The sequence below is a fragment of the Suncus etruscus genome, chromosome 3 (genome assembly GCF_024139225.1).
Source record: "Suncus etruscus isolate mSunEtr1 chromosome 3, mSunEtr1.pri.cur, whole genome shotgun sequence".
Taxonomy (NCBI): domain Eukaryota; kingdom Metazoa; phylum Chordata; class Mammalia; order Eulipotyphla; family Soricidae; genus Suncus; species Suncus etruscus.
Genome location: NC_064850.1, coordinates 72,375,104 through 72,394,701, shown reverse-complemented (window position 1 = coordinate 72,394,701; position 19,598 = coordinate 72,375,104). Strand labels below are relative to the sequence as shown.

The window sequence follows — 19,598 nt, the reverse complement described above, 5'->3', positions numbered from 1 at the left end:
TCCTGGCAGGCACGGGGGACCATATGGGACGCCGGGATTCGAACCGATGACCTTCTGCATGAAAGGCAAACGCCTTACCTCCATGCTATCTCTCCGGCCCCTCTTTCAAAATTTTCTATAGAAAACTTGCAGTACAAGAATTTAAAACTAGGGGCCAGAGAGATAGCATAGAGGTAAGGCATTTGCCTTGCATGCAGAAGGTCGGTGGTTCGAATCCTGGCATCCCATATGGTCCCCTGTGCCTGCCAGGGGCGATTTCTGAGCATAGAGCCAGTAGTAACCCCTGAGCAAGCCAGTAGTAACCCCTGAGCGCTGCCAGGTGTAACTCAAAAACCAAAAAAAAAAAAAAAAAAAGAATTTAAAACTAGTTAACCCATGCCTCCACAAAAATTCATTCTGCCCAACACACAGAAAACTTTCAAAGACAGACAAATCATATAGTTGGTAAGGAGTTTAATTTCCAAGTATCAATTCAGGTTTGATTTCCCTCCCAAACATATGGTCCCCAATTCCTGTCAAGTGATCACTGAGCACTGAGTAAGCCCCAAGAAGAGCTGGTTGTGTGGTCAGCCAAAAACCCGATAAAGCACGCCAAGATATTTTAAACAAATTTTACGAGCTACCAATCTACACAGAAAACATTTTAAACTTAATTTACGCACCTTACCACCAAACTCACAAGAAATAAAAGGCTCTAAATGATTTATAAGTTACTCTTGAGTGTAAGATACTTATAAGGAATCCATTTTCTTTAGAGCCACATTTAAATGCTAAATTGTCAGGACTGCCATGTCCATAGAGAAAGAAAAGAAGGTAAAAAACCATAGGTTATCCCAGATGAAAAAAATCTGCTAACTCTAACTGCTCTAGGATGATGGAGAGCTACCACTTTCCATACAAATGTGCCCGAAGCTAACTGCTAGATGTTACAGATAGATCAATCACGCATCAAATCAAATGGGTAACAACATTTAGACAGGTGACAACAAAAATTCTGTAAGCAAGGCACCCTCCCATTCTCAATCTCTGTATTTTTAAGAGCTTACTTTGAAACACATTTTGTTGGTCTAAAATAAATTTAAGTTCAAGTCCACATTCCAAAAACAATTATGAGCAAAAGTGGATATGGAAATCTAGCAGCAACAACAACAAAAAAAACCCTAAATTTCAGAAGATATAAAAGGGATGGAGTAAAAATACCATACTACTAACCAATTTCATGTGTACATCATGACTTCTCACTTCTAAAGCAAGTTTAAGATAAAAATAAATACTCTTCAACTATAAGCAACCTGGCCTGAGAATGGAATGATAAAACAGATTTCTGAAATTGGTCTAGGGCACAAACAGTACAACAGATATATCCCAGTGAGAAATAAAAAAAAATAATAATAATAATTTGCCTCCACACCTAAAGTTTCCCTCATCCACTTTTAAAATTTTAAAGAAAACATATGGGAGGGTGAGCCAAGCTATTAAACAAAACAAAACAAAAAAAATACGTCACATGGGTCACTGAGAAAGATGAGGAGTGTATGTGTCCGTGGCTCTTTCAGAAAAAGCAGGCTGGGAGGCATTGCAGGCAGGGAAGGTGTTTACGTGCGGCAGTGTTTCAGTACTTACCGTGCCTGGTTCTCTGTCTGCTCCCGCGGTTACCAAGAAATGCACAGACATGCCCGTTCAGACACAGAGGCAAGAACAGAAATAAAAAAAAGGGGGGAATAATTAGAACACAAGCCCCAAACAGTTTGAAAAATGGCTTTTATTTATATAAGTCATTGCACATTCCTAATACAGTGATTTCCTGAAAATTACAGTATTTTGTAAACATAAGATTTACAGTTTAACCATACACAAAGCCTATTTTTTATTTCTTGACAGAATAAATTACTTTTCTTCAAAAAATTAGTCAAGTGCAATTTTGCCCAATATTTAATGCATACTAGAATTAAAGCCTATGAAACTAAGTAGTAACAGATGCAATTATCAAACCTTTCATTTGAACACAATTCACTTTCAAATTTAACTTCTTATTTCGCCCCATTTAACAACATTACTTTCTTTGAAAATTACCCAATTAAGCAGTTAACAGTTTTCCATAATATGGTACAGGCCACTGGCATTAACTAGGCAGTTGCCAAGACGCCTGCAATCTAAAGAGATGGAGAAATCTACAGATGCCCATGTTAAACCCTGGAAACTTGCAGGGTGAACTGGGTTTCAGTGGCCAAGCTTTGCGACAGTTCCTCTTAGCTCATGCTTTGCTCTCTGTATGGATTGGGGCTTGCTTTACCGGTGCACACAACTTTGCAGCACTGTATGAACGTTAGGGCAAAGTCCTAGTCTGGCTTGCCAGGCCTCTCACCTCTGTGGTGCTCTGCATCATGGTGCTTCTTGTCATCTTTTATTGTCAAGTGAGACTGCCCACTCAGAGCACTGGACAGTGCCAGAAGGCCAGCACTGCCTCCGAGGGGTGGGATTCCAGGAGGCTGAAGTCCTGAAGGGTGAGGCGTTAGGGGGACGGGAGGTCCATGGCCATGAGAAAGATGTTGAGCTTGCAACTGCTGCTGCTGTTGATGGTGAGAGAGGAAGAGGAAGAGGGAGGTGGAGGTGGCAGCAGCATCCAGAAGGGAAGGAGACATGACATTACAGGATGGAGGAAACAGTACAGGAGGTTCCAGAAACACACAAAGGAACAACACAAAAAGAGAGAGGAAAGGAGAAAACATGATTAGCACTTCCAGTTCATCACAAGTTTGCTTTCACCTACTCCGACCTATCCTCACCTACCCAAGATACAGTCCTCTTAGCTGCACCATCACTTTCTGGCATTACTCACCTCTGAGTGGAGCTGTTTATTATTAGCAACTTTAGCTCTTATATGTCAGTTCCCTTTCTCAGCATCTCCCTGGATAAAACCCAGTATGTCATTGAATCTAACATGTCAGATTAAGTACACAGTCTGATTTGAGAAAGGGCAGACATTTATCTCCTAGGCCCACAACCTAGGTGGTAACCTCACCCAGTTACCACCAGTGAAAAAAAGACTATTTCAATGACACGGTCCCATTAACTTACCATAACAGTTGGATACAGAACTCCGGAACGAAGTATTAGCATCTTTTATTTAAACATACCACCCTAACCCAAAACTTTTTAGGTCTTTCTTTCCCCAAGCCCTCACTGCAGCAAGAGTTAGTACTGAGGTCCCCCATATCACTGAAGCAACCAAGGTCACGAGCAAACTACTGAGGTTCTCCCAACAGAACAGCTGTAGAAGAACAATGGCAGCTGCTCTGGGGTTACTATGAGAAGTCTGGAGACACAGAGGTGAGTGCAGAGACAACCAGAAGACTCCATAGGAAGAAAAGTGTTAATATTGTCCATTCTTGTGGGCCCTAGATTCCAATCTTTACTGCTCCTTCAGTGTCAGAGAGAAACACAAAGGAAGAACCCTGACAAAGCAAGTACTCTTGCCACATCCTGTGGAACCTCACCCACAACAATGCATGACCCAGTCCCAAACTTTAATTCGTTCTGAAAATTACAAATCTATGCATAAAAGTGTACCCAAATATTCTATTTTAAGACCATGTTGTGTGAAAAAGTAACCGGGAAATGTTCCCTGAATCATTGTGCTGTCCAACATAAAACACTTTTATGATGAGATAGTAAAAACTACTGCAGCTCAATTTCTAAGATGTGGTGTTTAAAAATTCAGATTTGTGCTCATTTCCCTGGGATTCCATTATTCCTTTATTTATTACCCTCTTGCATTGTACTAAATATATAATCTTCATGTCAGATCTGATATAACTTCCACTCAGTACACTGATCTCTTATTCAATCATAAACATGCTTTTGTCCATCTAGAGATGAGAGAACAGAACCTAGAAATCAGGCACTGAGCTATCGTACAATGGGTTAAGGCATTTGGTTTTGCTTGAAGCTGAACCAAGTTTACGGCCTAGCAATCCATATGGTCCCCTAAAGCCATGAGGAGTGACCGACCCTGAGTGCAGTCATGAGTAAGCCCTGAACACTTCTGGGTTTGCCATCTTCCCAAATAAAAATAATTTTAATTTTTAAAATCCTTATCTATAGCCATTAATGACAAATTTTAGGTTAGTCCTAGCTTCTTCAGAAAGAAAAGCCACTTTTTCTTAAAACATCCATTCCTGATAAGTGATTCCAACTAGAGGAGTCAGGTCAAAGTGGGCAACATTAAAAAGAATGATCAGAAATTGTATACAACTCACCCACCATCAGAGATCATGACAATTTCTTTACATATAAAATCACCTTCCCGTCATCCCAAAAAATAATTCTTGCTCTGTCACCTTTTATGAGCTCGATGATGGCAAGATAGAAAACTGAAGAAGCTGGCGGTAGTCTCATGGTCCACTAAGCATGCTCATTAGCACTTAATTAGGAACTAGACACCTGCCATAAGAAATGTGCTTGGAGAAGGATGAGGAACTAGTCTGCCCTACCAGCAATTACTATCATTACTTGAAGAATAAGAGCTATGTCCGGTTTTAGTGAGGGGATGCAACGATGCATACATAAGCAAGTGCAGTGGGGTAATTAGGCACTGCACTGATTAAAGGAAGACAAGAGAGGCTAAGCAGAGGGGAAGGGCAGAAGGGAAGGAATGTAACTACAGGGTCCAAGATATCACTCTCCGGCCCCTCCCAACAATTCCCCTCCCCCATCTAGAATGGAATTGCCAAAAGACAACATCTGAAGTAAGGCATTTCTGTCATACCAAAGGCATACTCAGTTAACTAAACAGGCAAAAAAGAAATCAAGATTTCCTAAGGACACCAAGTTGGGTTTTTGAAAGAACAACTAATATATTAGTTCTCTGATATATGACTGAAAAGACTGGTTTAGATTAAGGGAGGAAGGTTACCACATCTCTGCACATTTTTTTGAGTACTTAAACCCAACATTAAGCTATGAACTATCAACGGGGCTATCAAGAACATGGGCAACTTTCCCTTATACCCTATTCAGACTTTCCAGGCCCACATAGGATAAATCAATTTCTGTCCTTTTATTAGAGACAAGTGGGTTCTTCCAATCGCTCTTTTTATTTGGGGGCCATGGGGAGTGCTTGCCCTCTCCCAGTGCTGTGGATTTCAAAGTCATGAGAGCCACATCAAGGAGTGCAAGGGTGGTAGTGGTGGGGATATGGAGTACAGGGATGGAACCCAGGGATTCACATAAGTTTCTGAGGCCACACTCCTGGCCATGAGTTCTTTATAAAGAAGAAAATGCAAAGGCAAAAGAATACTAGGTTGACACAGCTGTTAATGATGATAGACAGTCAGGAAACACAGATGGTGAGGTACTTCCATATCATGCCATGGAGTTCCTAGACTTTGATGTCCAGTACCTGGTCTGAAGACGGGGTTAAACATCAAAAGCTTCCATTTCTGACAAGTAGAGAGCTGCCATGAATTTAGGACTGAAGAGGTCTAGTTGCCAAGAACAGCACTTCTCCCTGTGACGCCAACAGTGTCAGGTTCATAGGGAGTGAAGTATAGACCTAGGACTTGCAAGAACGGAGAAGAAAACAGATAAACCCTAAAAGCCCCCAGGTTCTCTTATGGCATTTAAGGGCCATAACCCAGAGCTAATCCGCCCTTCCCACTGGACCTAATATCATAACTAAACGCAGCTAAAAATCTGCATTCACATTTACAACTTAGGAGACCATCTCTCCATTCTACATTTCCTGGCTCCTGCTACCCATTTCAGACAAAGAAGAATTTCTTTGGCTCTAGCACACGAGAGCTCTGTAGAGAAGCAACAAGCCTATGGAGATGGTATTGGATTCCTTCAAAACAAAAGACACTTATCAAAATAATAAGTGTCATTTCTCAAATATCATCTTGGACCCACATACAGGCAAGCAAAAAATTTGACTGCAAATCAATTTGACTACCTGCCCTCTGCATCCCAGGAACATTTTCTCTGCCCTTGTGCAATCATGTATCTATCACCATCATCAAAAGGGAAACAGATAAACATTACTTTCAAAATATTTTTTAAAGTAAGAGTGATACTGATCTCATTATACATTCAACAAAAGCCAATAAGCAAAACCAAATCAGTAACTCTGGCTCCTAGAGGAACTAGCAAGTACCAGTCCTCTATACCCAGACCTGCAACTCATACTGGGGAGACTAGATTTCTCAGCTAGCACAGATTTTGAAGGCAAAAATGAGACAGTGTATTAAGCTTTTGCTCCGTTCACTGACTTATACAAATTAGTAAGCTCTGAGGTAACACTTAAAAGAGACGTAAATGGCATAAAGCAGACAAGTAAAAATGTCTATACTATAAAGTTATTCTAAAAAGCATTTTTTGATGAACTGTAGGGTTTTTTTTTGGCAACATAGTTGGTTTTCTGACTATCAGTCTAGAAAGTGATCTAGAAAGTTTCCATGTAGGGGTCCTCAAACTTTTTAAACAGGGGGCCAGTTCACTGTCCCTCAGACCATTGGAGGGTCTGACTATAGTAAAACAAAACTTATGAACGAATTCTTATGCACACTGCATATATCTTATTTTGCAATGAAGAAACAAAACAGATACAAATACCATATGTGGCCCGAGGGCCATAGTTTGAGGACCACTGGAAGGGCTATAAGGTACTACAGGTACCTGGTGGATGAAGGCCAAAGATACTGTTCAAGGCCTACAAGATAGACACTATATAGGTGATTCCCCATCACCAGTATGGAGCCTAAAGTTGAGAAATTTTAGTCTTAATCTAAACTAGAATTCTGTTCCATTATATAAAAAATCATGTTTGTAAATGCCAAGGAACTTGAAATAATTGCCTGAAAAAGACTTTCAGCAATTCAATTATTCATTATTCCTTCATCACCATCAAGTATCTTGTCACAACTCAAAAAAAAAAAAAAAAAAAAGCATCTATTTCCAGAGCTGACTCCACTAACAATTTTAAAAACAAACAAAACTTCATTTTAGAAAAGAATTTAGGAGCAGGCAATATAGTACAGAGATTACACTGCTGGTTTTCCAAGTGACTAACCCAGGCACTACACAGGGTCCCCAGAGCACTTCCAAGAACGATGCTTGAACAGAGCTAGGAATGAAACAAGAAAACCACCAGTGCAGCCCAAAAATGGAAAGAAGGGAGGGAGGGAGAAGATTTTACTTACTGGTATTTTGCTACATCCAAAGTGAACTACAGACTGCTTTAGGTTGAGGGACTGGAAAGATAGTACAAGATGAAGTGTTTACCCAGCATGCAGCTGACCCAGGTTTGAACTTGTCCTGTTAGACCTAAGTGCAGAGCCAGGAGTAACCTCTGGGCACTGCCGGGTATGACCCCAACAAAACAAAACAGAAGCTTAAAAAGCTTTAGGTTGTACAGAAGACGCACTCCCCCCACTACCCTCCCCTCAAAGGTGGGGGAAATGTCTGTGTGTCTTATGGAGCAGCCTGGAGCTGAAGCCCGAGTGCAGGGGAGAAGAGCATTTGACTAACCATTTGACAGCTATAGTGTTATGTCCCCCCTTTATTACACAGACATACTACATAGTAAGAACAATCAGGTTACACACTTTCACCATCATATTTAGAGCTTTCATCTAAAACTATTTGATCACTGAGGCTGGAGAGATAGCATGGAAGTAAGGCGTTTGCCTTGCATGCAGAAGGACGGTTATTCAAATCCTAGCATCCCATATGGTCCCCCAAGCCTGCCAGGAGCAATTTCTGATCATAGAGCCAAGAGTAACCCCTGAGCACTGCCGGGTGTGACCCAAAAACCAAAACCAAACAAACAAAAAAAAATAAATAAAAACTATTTGATCGCTGCTCTAACCTTTATTTTTTTATATTAACAAAAATGTATTTTAAAAAAATGCTTTTTATTCTCTGATGTAAAATAAAAAAGTTATGTAAATGTGTTTAATCAGCTGTGGACCTCGTATTGTAAATATATTTCAGTCTCCCAGGCTGGTTGTTCCCAGCCGTTGTCTCCTGACTCTTGTTTTCCTCATCTAAAAACTATGTGCATCTTATGGTCAGGTACATCTTATAGAGCAAAAAATATGGTACTTACTCTAACACAAACAATATGAGACAGATAAAATAAGCCCCAAATAATGGGTTAATTATATTGAATCACACAAGAAATAAAGTAGTTTCATCCATGTCAAATAATAGCCATGCATTTAGATTCTTTAATTCACTGATTACCTCGTGTGGCTTGGGTCAATTATGTTACTATAATAAAATTAACTTTGCTATTTACATTTGATGCATTAATATAATACTGTAATCATCTCTACGCTCCCTTCTGGCTCCTGTATAAAGTAGGTACGGCACAGTTTACCACCGTTAGACCAGCCTGAAGCATATACTTTTCAACCTTTTAACACCTGTCATCTGCATCCATAGGGCAGTAACCTAAAAACACTGACCTCTATACAACTAAAATAGACACCATAATAAAAATGAAGACCATCATCCACACCCTTCTCACAGTCACTAGATGCTAATCTAAATTACCTATGGACTAACACTGAGGCCATTTCAATTCCAGAAACTCAGCCCACTTAATAGCCTTAGGGAAAATGAGGTCACAGACCACACTGAACCCAACCAGAAGTGAAGCTGTGTCCTAAAATAGCATCCCCGTAAAGGCTAGATGGGTGCTACGGAGTGGCGTTGTAGCACTATTTAAACTCTTTGGAAGGTGGAGAAATAAGAAAAGTTGCATTTGTTGAGAGTTCTCTGAAAATCATTTCTCCTTGAATTGTGTCATTTTCTAGATTCTTTGCAACAGGCAGTCCGTATCTTGGGAGCATGCAAAAAAAAAGAAAAAAAAAGAAAAAGACAAAATGGGAAAGAGCTAGCTGTTTTGCAGCAGAAAGAATCATGAAGGACAATACTATTGACATTATCTGAAAATCTCCTATTATATGAGAATGGCCTCTCACCTGAAGAGGGGCAAAGGTGATAAACAGGCAGAAACTGCTTACTGGGGCCATGAATTCTCAATACACTTGAAGACAAGAATACAAAATAATAAGAACATTCCACTGAAAGCCCTCATACTCAAAGCTCTATACATAGAAAATGACAAATCAGAAGCAAAAACAAATGGCAGATATGCAGGCAGAAACAAGGAGAAATCTTAAAATTCTGTAAAAGGGGCTAAAGTCATCATCATTTAAAAGAAATTCTAACTCCTCCCCTCATCATCATTCATCATGACTTGCTAGTCTAACCTGCCCTGAACGACAATCAGGGTTTGTGACAATGATGAGAGCTCTGGGACAGAAGGTCTGAGTTCAAACAAGTCTTCCAAAATCAAGTTTATTTAGGTAGCTCACACAAGATTTTAGTGAAATGGAGTTATAAGAAACTGCAAATCCAAAACTACAGTAAGAGATCCCACCAAGAGATGGCCAGAATCTCAGTAAGACAATAGAAAAAGTGTTCAAAGTGCTTTAGAAAAAAATAGAAATCTCATCCACTACCTAGAAAAATAACCTGGCAGTTGTTCAAAGAATTGGTTATCATATGATCAGTGATTCAGTTCACAGTGTGGAGAAGACATGTCCACATAAACACCTGTACATAAATCTTCATAATAGCATTACTCATGATAGTAAAAATGGAAACACAATAGATGCTCATCAAATGATGAAAAGATAAATAAAAGTAATCAACAATACTACGAACATTATTTGTCTGTGAGAATTTCAAAGCACATGCTCTAACATGATTAAACTTTGCAAGCCAGACACAAAAGGACCCATATCACAGTCTATTTATTTACATGGAGTGTAAACAAAGCCAATTCTCTTACTGTAGAGAATAAAAAAGGAGGCATAGCTGCTAATGGATATGGGTTTCTTTTCTGAAGTGGTAAGAATGTCCTAGGGGCAGAGCCAGACAGACAGTACAGCTAGAAGAAGTTTGCCTTGCATGAGGCTGAACAGGGTCTATTCCTGCCATATTCAAAGCCCTGCTTCACGAGTGATCCCTGAACACAGAGCCAGAAATAAGCCCTGTGCTCTGCTGGGTGTGGTGTAAAAACCTTAATAATTATTATTTTTAAAAATATCTTGGGAATAAAGGGATAGTATAAGGTTTAAGGTTAAGGAACATACCAGACATGCTGACTCTGGTTCAGTCAATCCCTGGCACTACTCAGACCTAGGAGCATCATTAAGTGCAGCCCTGGAGGTCCTGAAATGCCACTTGGCCCAAACACACATAAGCCAAACAATGCTGGGAAAGGCTCCTGAAATCTATCCTCTCCCACAAACTAACACACACATGAATATTTTACAATACCTCAACCAAGATGATAGTAAAGGAAGTTCCCTACTTTTCTCCCCTGAAAGAATAATTTAACCAGAAGAACTGGAGACCAAGCGAGTCCCACAACTCAAGGCCAAGACTAAGGTACAATTCAGTAAAAAAAGATGCAGAGAAGAGCTCAGCTTCGCTAGACAATCAGTGACTAATATTTGTAACCATAAGAAAAATGAAACTTACCAAACTTACCGAATTTAACCCCTCTACCTCAGTTTTTAATTTTTGGTTTGCTCCTCAAAAGTGCTTTTTCACTGTCGTCCTTATTAAAAGCTACTCATGGGGCTGAAGAGATAGCACAGCGGTAGGGCATTTGCCTTGCACTCGGCTAACCCAAGAGAAGGTGGTTCAATTTCCAGCATCCCATATGGTCCCCCGAGCCTGCCAGGGGTGATTTCTGGGCGCAGAGCCAGGAGTAACCCCTGGGTGTGACCCAAAAACCAAAAACCACAAAAAGCACTATAACTTAGCAGCAGAAAAGTATCTGGTTGGGTCTTAACCTCAAAGCCAGTAAGGGAGTAATGATCTGCTGCTCAGCAGAATCACCTCTCAGAGGCATAGTGGTTGCTCCAATGGACAGTCAGGAAAACAGAAAATTCAGAGTGAGGAGCATGTTCTATGTGAATGCTGCAGTTCATGGTCGGAACTCACCAAGGCCATGCAAGGGAGATGGCACTGTCTACTTATAGACAAGGACATGATCATGGTTAACTAATGTATGAGGTCACAAAATTTAAATAGGACAATATCCAGTTTTTTGGGAGACAGAGCATCCCACATATCAAAGGAACTCTGAATGAATTTTCCACCGCCTGATTCAAGCCATAAAAGTTTGCTTAGCCCCGAGCCAACTGAAAACTCTGCAAATAAATTTAGCCCAGCACACAGAATCTGGCTTAACCAGATTCCTTAACCTTTCCACGGAACCTGTTTTTGTAACTGCTCTCAAACACGTAATTATAGATAGGTTTTTGTAAAGTTTAAATTATGATCCTTATTGCTTGCACAAAAGAAAGATTTAAATGGTAAATAGGCTAAACAAAAATTGTATTTGCGTAAATATCAATTAGCTATTTGTTTAAGGATTTGCTTCCCCTCCCCCCATCCTGCCAGGTTCCTCTTTATCCTTCCCGCCATCAAAATGTGTTTATGCTCCCATTGGTTAAAATTGTTGTACTTGTACAAATCTGATTGGTTTATATTTCAATCCTATGTTACTACCCCTCCCACAGGAGCAGGGCATATAAACCCTGCTCTCCCTCATTAAAGCCTCTTGACTGGAATGCACCTTGAGCATTTTACTAACTTCTGCAGCTTAATTTTTTAGGTGTTCACAAAAGAGCTTAACACTCGCGAATTATTTGTAGCTGCTTTCTGCCTTCTGTCCCGGTTGAGAGAAAGCTGCTGGCCGGAATTCTCTCCCAGTAAAGGGCAGGAGCAGAGGCAGTTACACAGTTTCCTCCAACTTCATGCACTATGCCCAAGACACACAAGGGTCTCCAAGGTTTCACAATGAAAACGCTCTGAAATACTTAAGCAGAGTAGGTCTACTTCAGCAGCATTGAAACTGCTAAAACTGGAACAACTCTGAGCAGATTGGCATGGTCCTTGCACAAATCCATGAAGCCTCCCATATGTACTAAAAATAGTATGAGCAGATGAGCACAAATAGCATGGCACTGAGCAACAAGGAATTCGTAAAAACCACATGTAATTTATGTATTTATTAGTTATGTTTTCTTTAAAAAAGGAAAATCGGGAGGTGTTTTCTTGTACAAGGCCTGGGTCTGTCAGAAAGACCTGAGTATAAGGTCATAAATTAGCACCCCCTCCAACAAAATGAGAAAGAGGAAGTAGACAGACAGACAGACAGACAGACAGACAGACAGGCAAACTTATAGTCATTGCTTTCTAATCCACAGTAACCATCTGTCTTGGGAAGTGAGAAAGAAATGACCAAAAAGAATCTCTGAAAATGACTGGTGGTAATAAATAAACATAATATATGGATTATATTATTTATATCAGAGGTCTCAAACTCAATTTACCTGGGGCCACAGGAGACAAAGTCGGGGTGAGGCAGGGCCGCATAAGGGATTTTGCTTACCGAATATTCACAATAAAAAATCGCATCAGTAAGAAAAAAAATTGCATTAAACATTCGCATACCCCTAATGGAACTGCTCGGGGTATGCGAATGTTTAATGCGATTTTTTTCTTACTAATGTGATTTTATTGCGATTATTCGGTAAGCGAATAATCGCAAATACTGCGATATTTGAAGGCCAGCAGCAGGCCACAAAATGTTGTAGGAGGGCGGCCCATGGGCCGCGAGTTTGAGACCCCTGATTTATATCATATAATATATAATACTATTATCAATATAATAATTTTTTTTTTTGGTTTTTGGGCCACACCCGGTAACGCTCAGGGGTTACTCCTGGCTATGCGCTCAGAAATCGCTCCTGGTTTGGGGAACCATATGGGACGCCTGGAGATGGAACCGCGGTCCGTCCAAGGCTAGCGCTGGCAAGGCAGACACCTTACCTCTAGTGCCACCACGTCGGTCCCAATATAATGATATTATTATTAATATAATTATGTGTTAATTCATATAATTATATAATATATAAACCTCCAATCTATGTCTATAGATATGTATCTATTAGCTATCTGATATATACATGTTTATATGAAAGATAATGTGATATAAATGCAACTGATATCACTAACTTAGAATTCCAGTCTAAAAACCAAAAAAAAAATCATTTCAAACCAAGAGGTAGAGAGAATACTTGGCTCTCTCTTTTTTTTTTTACTCTTTTAAAGAAAATGCATCACATAGTTGACAACTGATCATAATATATTTGTTTCAGGAAGACCAATAGCAAAGTTATTAAAAATTTAAAATAAAAACTAAAGAGATGGAAGAGAAAGAAAAGAAAAAGTTCAGTAGCAAGTATATTTTTGAAAATTATTGAATCACCAATGAGCTATTAAAACACTAGCAGAAGGTTTAGTAAGCTTTCTTTGCTCTTTTTAGTTCATAGACAAGAAGCAATCTTCAAGAGCACTGCAAGTTGATCTTTCCTACATTAATGTCCAGTCTCTATATCACAAATAAAATGCTATATAATTTCTGTTTTGGGTGATTTTAATAAAATTCTACTTGTTTTTAAAATATAAGTAAGGTTATTTAAATGATTAGGACTGACTTGTTTAAAAAAAATTAAGTCTCAAATAAGCTCTTTCCACCATGTATTTGTTTTCTAAAGCATAAATGAGCAGCTTGCAAATCAAATTTGAACCCTGTGCCTAGTTTAAGATTGTAAATATCTCCTATTGTTACAAGAATACACTGTTGAATGTAGAGCTTATAAAGACAAATCTGTACAAGATGAGGTTGCAGTAATTATTCTGCCAATTAATTCCTAAATCTGCTATCACTTAAAATCATATTTAAAAAAACAGCAAAACTGTTTCAAAAGTTCCTCCAAATATCTAAAATGTTAGTTTATCTTTCTATAAAACCAGCAATCTATGTGAGCAGGTTCTATGCTTTAAAAAAATTTTTTAAAAGAAAAACTTAGGTTTCAGTACTTTCTGAGATATGAGAGCTAGCTACAGCGATAAGAAATGACACCAGTAATTCACACAAGGCCAGAATGAACCTAACAGCTCTTTCTCCTGAAAGAGCAAAGACAGATCTGGGGCACAAATGCAGTTTCCCTATGAGCTGGGTGTTCTTAAGAAGTTAACTTTTTGCAGGTTTCTAAAGAGAAACATCTTTAGCCTTGTCAAGTAAGCAGGAGTAAGCTCCTTGATTGTACCTTAAAGGGAATAAAACTGTTTTAGCTCATTTACATTTTAAAAGCTACTCTTTCATGATCTTTCACACTTGTAATAGATGTCTAAACCGTTAAATTACTATTTCTTTTCTTAGCCTTTAAGTTGAGGCAGAAGAGTGGTGCAGAGGAGCATGGCCTCTCCCCATTGTTCTTCACCCTAAGTTGGTTCCTGAACAATACTGACAGCTGCTATCAGACCAAGCTGCATTTACTCCATGAGCAGCTGCTGCTTGTAGGAACAGACAGCCTCCTGGTGCCTCCGCCCCTCTAGGGAGACAGGCTGACATACTGCATGTTCAATGAAGGGGTGCAAAGGTCCACTGAATTGTCAACCCAATTTTATGCTACTTCGATTTTCCAGGACGCACACAATTCCTTTCAAGCAAAAATCAAGCATATGCCAAGTGCATGAATCTTGCCGTGTGGGATAATTGTCAATCACTACGAACTTTGGAAGAGCTCTGACATGAATTAATACACTGATCCAAATTTACAATGATAAAAACTGCACACGCTATTCTCCTGAAGACATACGACTGGCGGTTAAATCTTGTACTGAACCCAAATTCCCTCATTTGGATTATTGTTGCTAGCTATTAGAGCTGATCTGCCTTTATAATCTCAACATGTTTCCTGGACTAAAGCCATTCAGAGTCAGCGATTTCATCTGCCCTTCTACAACGACCTGCTAGTTTTTATTTTCTGACTCAACTCAAATAGAGTTATTACCCATAACTGCCTGGTTAATACAAATTCCTCCTTTGTGAAATGTAGGCCAGAGCAGGGCAGTAAGCCTTTGAGCATGTAACTATCCAAGTTTTAAACAAACATGTTCCACAAAGTTTAACTGGGTACTTGAGAATTGCTTTGCATATGTTTTCCTTTAATCAAAACAGGCATTTCATCCTCATTCATCTGGGTTAAAAAATTCTGTGCTCCAGCTACAAGTACAATTTGCTATTAGTCTTTGCTAATCAAACACGGAACATGCGAAAGTACCAGTGAATATTTGATTTGCTCTCTGAAATAAAGCAATTCATTACACAAGAAAAGGGGACAGAAGGCAGCAGACAAATGCAGATGTAATTGTGGTTTTTGTTGAATGTGATTAGAGAGCCCACTAAGTAACAGTCAAAAATGTGATACCAAGGGGGTGAAACACAGGGCCTGGGTCTGGGGAAAGGAGGAGGAGGGAAGAATTGTTTATGCAGAGCTAAGCTGTCAAGTGTAATAAAGCAGCTTGAATAAAATTTAAGCTGAAAATCCACTGAAGTTCCCTATTGCAGAGAGGAAAAAGCTATTAAAAGGAAATGAAGGTCACCCTCCCAGTTTATTTCACCTAATTGACTGCCAATAGCTTACCACAGGCAACCCAACTGCCTATCTGCAATTGAGAAACTGATGAAAGGAGAGTTTTCAAGCTGAGGCTCATTCTTTAATCCTCCTTGGCTCTTATGTTTTTTCTCCCTCTCCAGTTGGGATGTAATTTTAAACCCTGATGGATTAACTGGTTCTATTGTCTGTGGCCATCATTGGACTGTGGCACTACTGATCGGTGCAGCAGCATGTCTAATTATCATTACAAAGTGTCTGAACGAACTCTAAAGACCAGCGGGACATCTTCTCACAGCAATTAACATAAATTGATAAATGAGTGATTTGAATCCGCTCAAGGCACTCACATATGAATAAAATCAGAAAGGACCATCCCTTGTTTCAGCTACTTTTTTTTGCTTAATCTTTGGAAAGGCAGAAAACAGGAGGAGTGTCTGAGATGCTGCTACTTGGAGAGGGCAGGGGCACTTGGGGGATGGGAGCGGAGGATTAACTCAAACAGGGGCTAGACCGCAAGGTTCACCAGGCTCATTAATGCAAAGCAAATGATCTGGTGATTGACAACCAGCACCAGCAAAGAACTCAATCAAACTGAATTCCACACAGGGGAGTAGAAACCTGGTGATAGGCCAGAGGAGCAGAGTAGAAACCTAGTGGAAGGGCTAGGGCAGACCATTATCACTTCTTGCAGAGCACTTTCCATGGGAATGGATGCCACTTAACAATTCATGGACAAGGTGAAAGACAGGTGCAAACTGCTCTGTAAATTCTAATACCCCAGAAAGGAAAAGGTACAGGCACATATATATATATATATAATATATATATATATATAATATATATATATATTATATATATATAGGAAATAATTTCAACTGTATTCTGACCTCCCCGTGATCCACAGTAATAAACAGAAAAGGAAAATGTTGAAAACTGTATCCTAAAACTTTTGTTGGACTGTTTAATCTGGGGGATATCTAAAAATGTGTTTTATTTTGAGGTTTGAAGGCAAGACCCAGCACACCCCAGAGCTACTTATGGTTCACTACTGAGGATCAGGAGGTACAGGATATCAAACCAGGGCATCCTGTCGGCACTCAGTCTGCACTGTCTCAGTCTTTGCAGAAGCCTATGTTCTCGCTTGAGGACATTTCTTTCTTTCTCGTTTGCTCTCTCTCCTTCTCCCTCCCTCAACAACTCCAAATAAAACCTGCTTTTCTTTGATTTAGTTAAACAAAAAGACAAAGATGGGTTGAGAAGACAGTTCAAGGGGCTAGAGCAGTGTTCTGCATTCAAGAATTTCAGGCTCAATCCCTGGAACCACATGGTTCCCTGAGCACCAACAGTATGCCCCCCCCCCCAAAACCAAACCACATTTTTCTTCTCTCCAGAAAAATATTTCCCCTAATATCTTGCTTATTTAGTCTTTCTTCCCCCTAAATATCATAGAATATCAGAAATTTTCACCCCTTCCCACTTAATATTAAGCAATATTCAAATATGTATATATATATATATACACAACACACACACACAGATTTTAAACGCTCAAATAAAAAAGAAATGAAAGGTGGTTATACACACTGTAGGAGGTAGACCTGGTAGGCCACGTACCCCGATGATGGCATTCAACTCTGCCATGGTCACCTGCTTGGCACGTTCCACAGCTTGAGCCACTTGTTGTTGATGCTTTGAAAATAAAGCGTTGAAGAAAAAAGATTATTAGCAAGGGTTGGTTCAAGAATGTCACTGTATCTTCCAACAACAAAAAGACAAATGCCATCAGACAATGCAGATTAAATATTTGCATATGTAAATTTTCAACAACATTTTGTTTTGGGGCCACAGCCAGGACAATCAGGGGTTACTCCTGGCTCTGAACTCAGAAATCGCTCCTGGCAAGCTGGTGGGGGGACCATATAAGATGCCAGGAATGAAATCTGGATTGGCTGCATGCAAGATAAATGCCCTACTATTGTGCTATCCCTTTGACCTCTCAACAACACAACAAAAAAGAGATTTTTTTTTTTTTTTTTTTTTTGGTTTTGGGGCCATACCTGGCAGGGCTCAGGTTACTCCTGACTCTGTGCTCAGAAATCACTCGTGGCAGGTTTAGGGGGACCATTTGGGATGCTGGGAATCAAACCCAGGGCTCTCCTGGGTCAGCCACATGCAAGGTAAACACCCTACCGCTGTGCTATCTCTGTGGCCTGAGAGATTTATCTTTATGTCTAACCAATTTCAGTCACGACTTTCATCTGATAGGAATGTTTAGGTCAGAAAGGCAGACTGTCAAAAAAGACGTCAGGAATAGCAACCAGAGTCATTAGAAATGATTCATATGGGATTGGGAAATAACATTTTCCCAGGGGTCCACTACAGAGAAATCTGAGCAAGCAGGGTGTTTTACATGGCCATTTGAAAATAATAGTTAGTATTCCAACTTTCAAAATGCAAACAATTGTCTGAACAAATCCCAACACATCATTGGAAAGCCTTCTGGAAAATTCAGGGACTTCCTCTCCCCCTGCTTAAGCTCCTAAAATTTTCACTTTTCTATGGGGTACAGGACCAATACCACCACCCATATACACAGGCTGAAACTCACTCTACATACCTCCCAATACACCCACACATAGTTTGAAGTGGTTGAAGACTAACAATTAGATTTCCAAAGTCAAGAACATATCTAACTTGTGACACCATACAAATATTTGGTTGGAAGAAGCTGCATCTTCCACTAACAAAGATAGTGTGACACAGAAGAAGTTGCTAGAAGATGCCAACTGCAAGTGATACCCCATAATAAAGACCAGGCCAATAGTCTCTTCGCCTTCTCCAAGTAGTAGCATTCTGCATTTATTTTTAGATGTTTAGCATTTGTTAGCCTGATTCAAAAGTAAGGCAAGCTTTAAAACCAAATAGAATGGTTTTACGTCAATTTCACAACTTACACAAAGAGCTTTTAGCTTTCCTTTCTTGTTTGGGCCACACTCAAAACTGCTGGGGGAAAGGAAGGGCCAAAGATAGCCAGAATCTGGGATTTCCCCCAGCCCTTCCTCTCAAATGTTAAGGTCAAACCTCTGTTTTGCCTAGTATAAATGGTTTTTATTAGTGTATTAATCCTAAAGATAATGTAACACGAACACGTTTTCTTAGCATCCATCCTTTCCTGGACAGCCATTTCCTCAATCTGATTTAACAGGCAAGTACAAATGTACAAGGAAACCTATTTCTTATATTGTGTCAATCCTGGCAGAACCATTTTTTTTAAATATAACAGGGAAAAACTTCCTCCAAAAAGGACTCCTGAATCATCAAGCTTACACGACAGCTCAAAGAAAACAAAATCTTTATGTCTGATAGTCATTTTGCAGTTTTCTAAAGAAAAAACTAATTTGAGGTTGAGCTACTGTCACCACTACTACAGTATGCCCTGAGATCTGTTAGAAGAAATAGCAGGGGGTTGCACACTTCAGCTGTAACAGATGTTCTTCACACTTGTTTCCTTGTGATAAAATTAACATCTTCAAACTACCTAATTTGCAAACAGAGAAGCAACATAATCGCACTTTAACAGCTGAACAGTTTTACTTACTTCCTGAGACAGAAATGGGATGACTTGTGCACAAATCGTATTCAATCTCTTGGCGATTTCAGTCTATAAAGACAAAGTCATATAAATATTTAATATACTCGTTTCAGTTCAGAAAGATAAAAACTTCATATCCAATACTATGGTACCCCACTACCTAGTTGTAAGGCCAGGAAAAAGTTTTCCCAGGCAGTTACTAATATTTTTCTTGAGATAAACAGTAGATAGTAATTTCGCTTGCAAAAGTAAAAACAATGACACGCTTTACTGGTCAGTTAAATAAGAGATAATAGTTTAATTGAGTCAGAAAATCTACATGGTTTAACCTGGTGATTGCAAGCCCCTCCATGTACTTATTGAATTATGCCGCACCAAGGCACACTTATGTAGTTCTCTCAGGTTTATTCAAACTGATATCGGAAACCAGTGGGGCAAGAGCACAGCCA

The 19,598-nt window shown here is 39.6% G+C and overlaps 1 protein-coding gene across 2 annotated transcripts in view; it reads right to left on the bottom strand.

Moving 5' to 3' along the window:
- Positions 1–19,598, bottom strand: part of TLE1 (TLE family member 1, transcriptional corepressor) — a 105,752-nt gene that overhangs the window by 52,730 nt on the left and 33,424 nt on the right. Inside the window, exons 5-8 of one of the 2 annotated variants that reach the window (XM_049770569.1) lie at positions 19,156–19,218; positions 17,142–17,246; positions 2,366–2,570; positions 1,624–1,640 (exon numbers count right to left, since the gene is read on the bottom strand). In XM_049770569.1, the coding sequence (XP_049626526.1) occupies positions 1,624–1,640; positions 2,366–2,570; positions 17,142–17,246; positions 19,156–19,218 (390 nt within the window). The remainder of the gene's footprint in view (positions 1–1,623; positions 1,641–2,365; positions 2,571–17,141; positions 17,247–19,155; positions 19,219–19,598) is intronic. The other variant, XM_049770570.1, reaches the window with a different exon arrangement.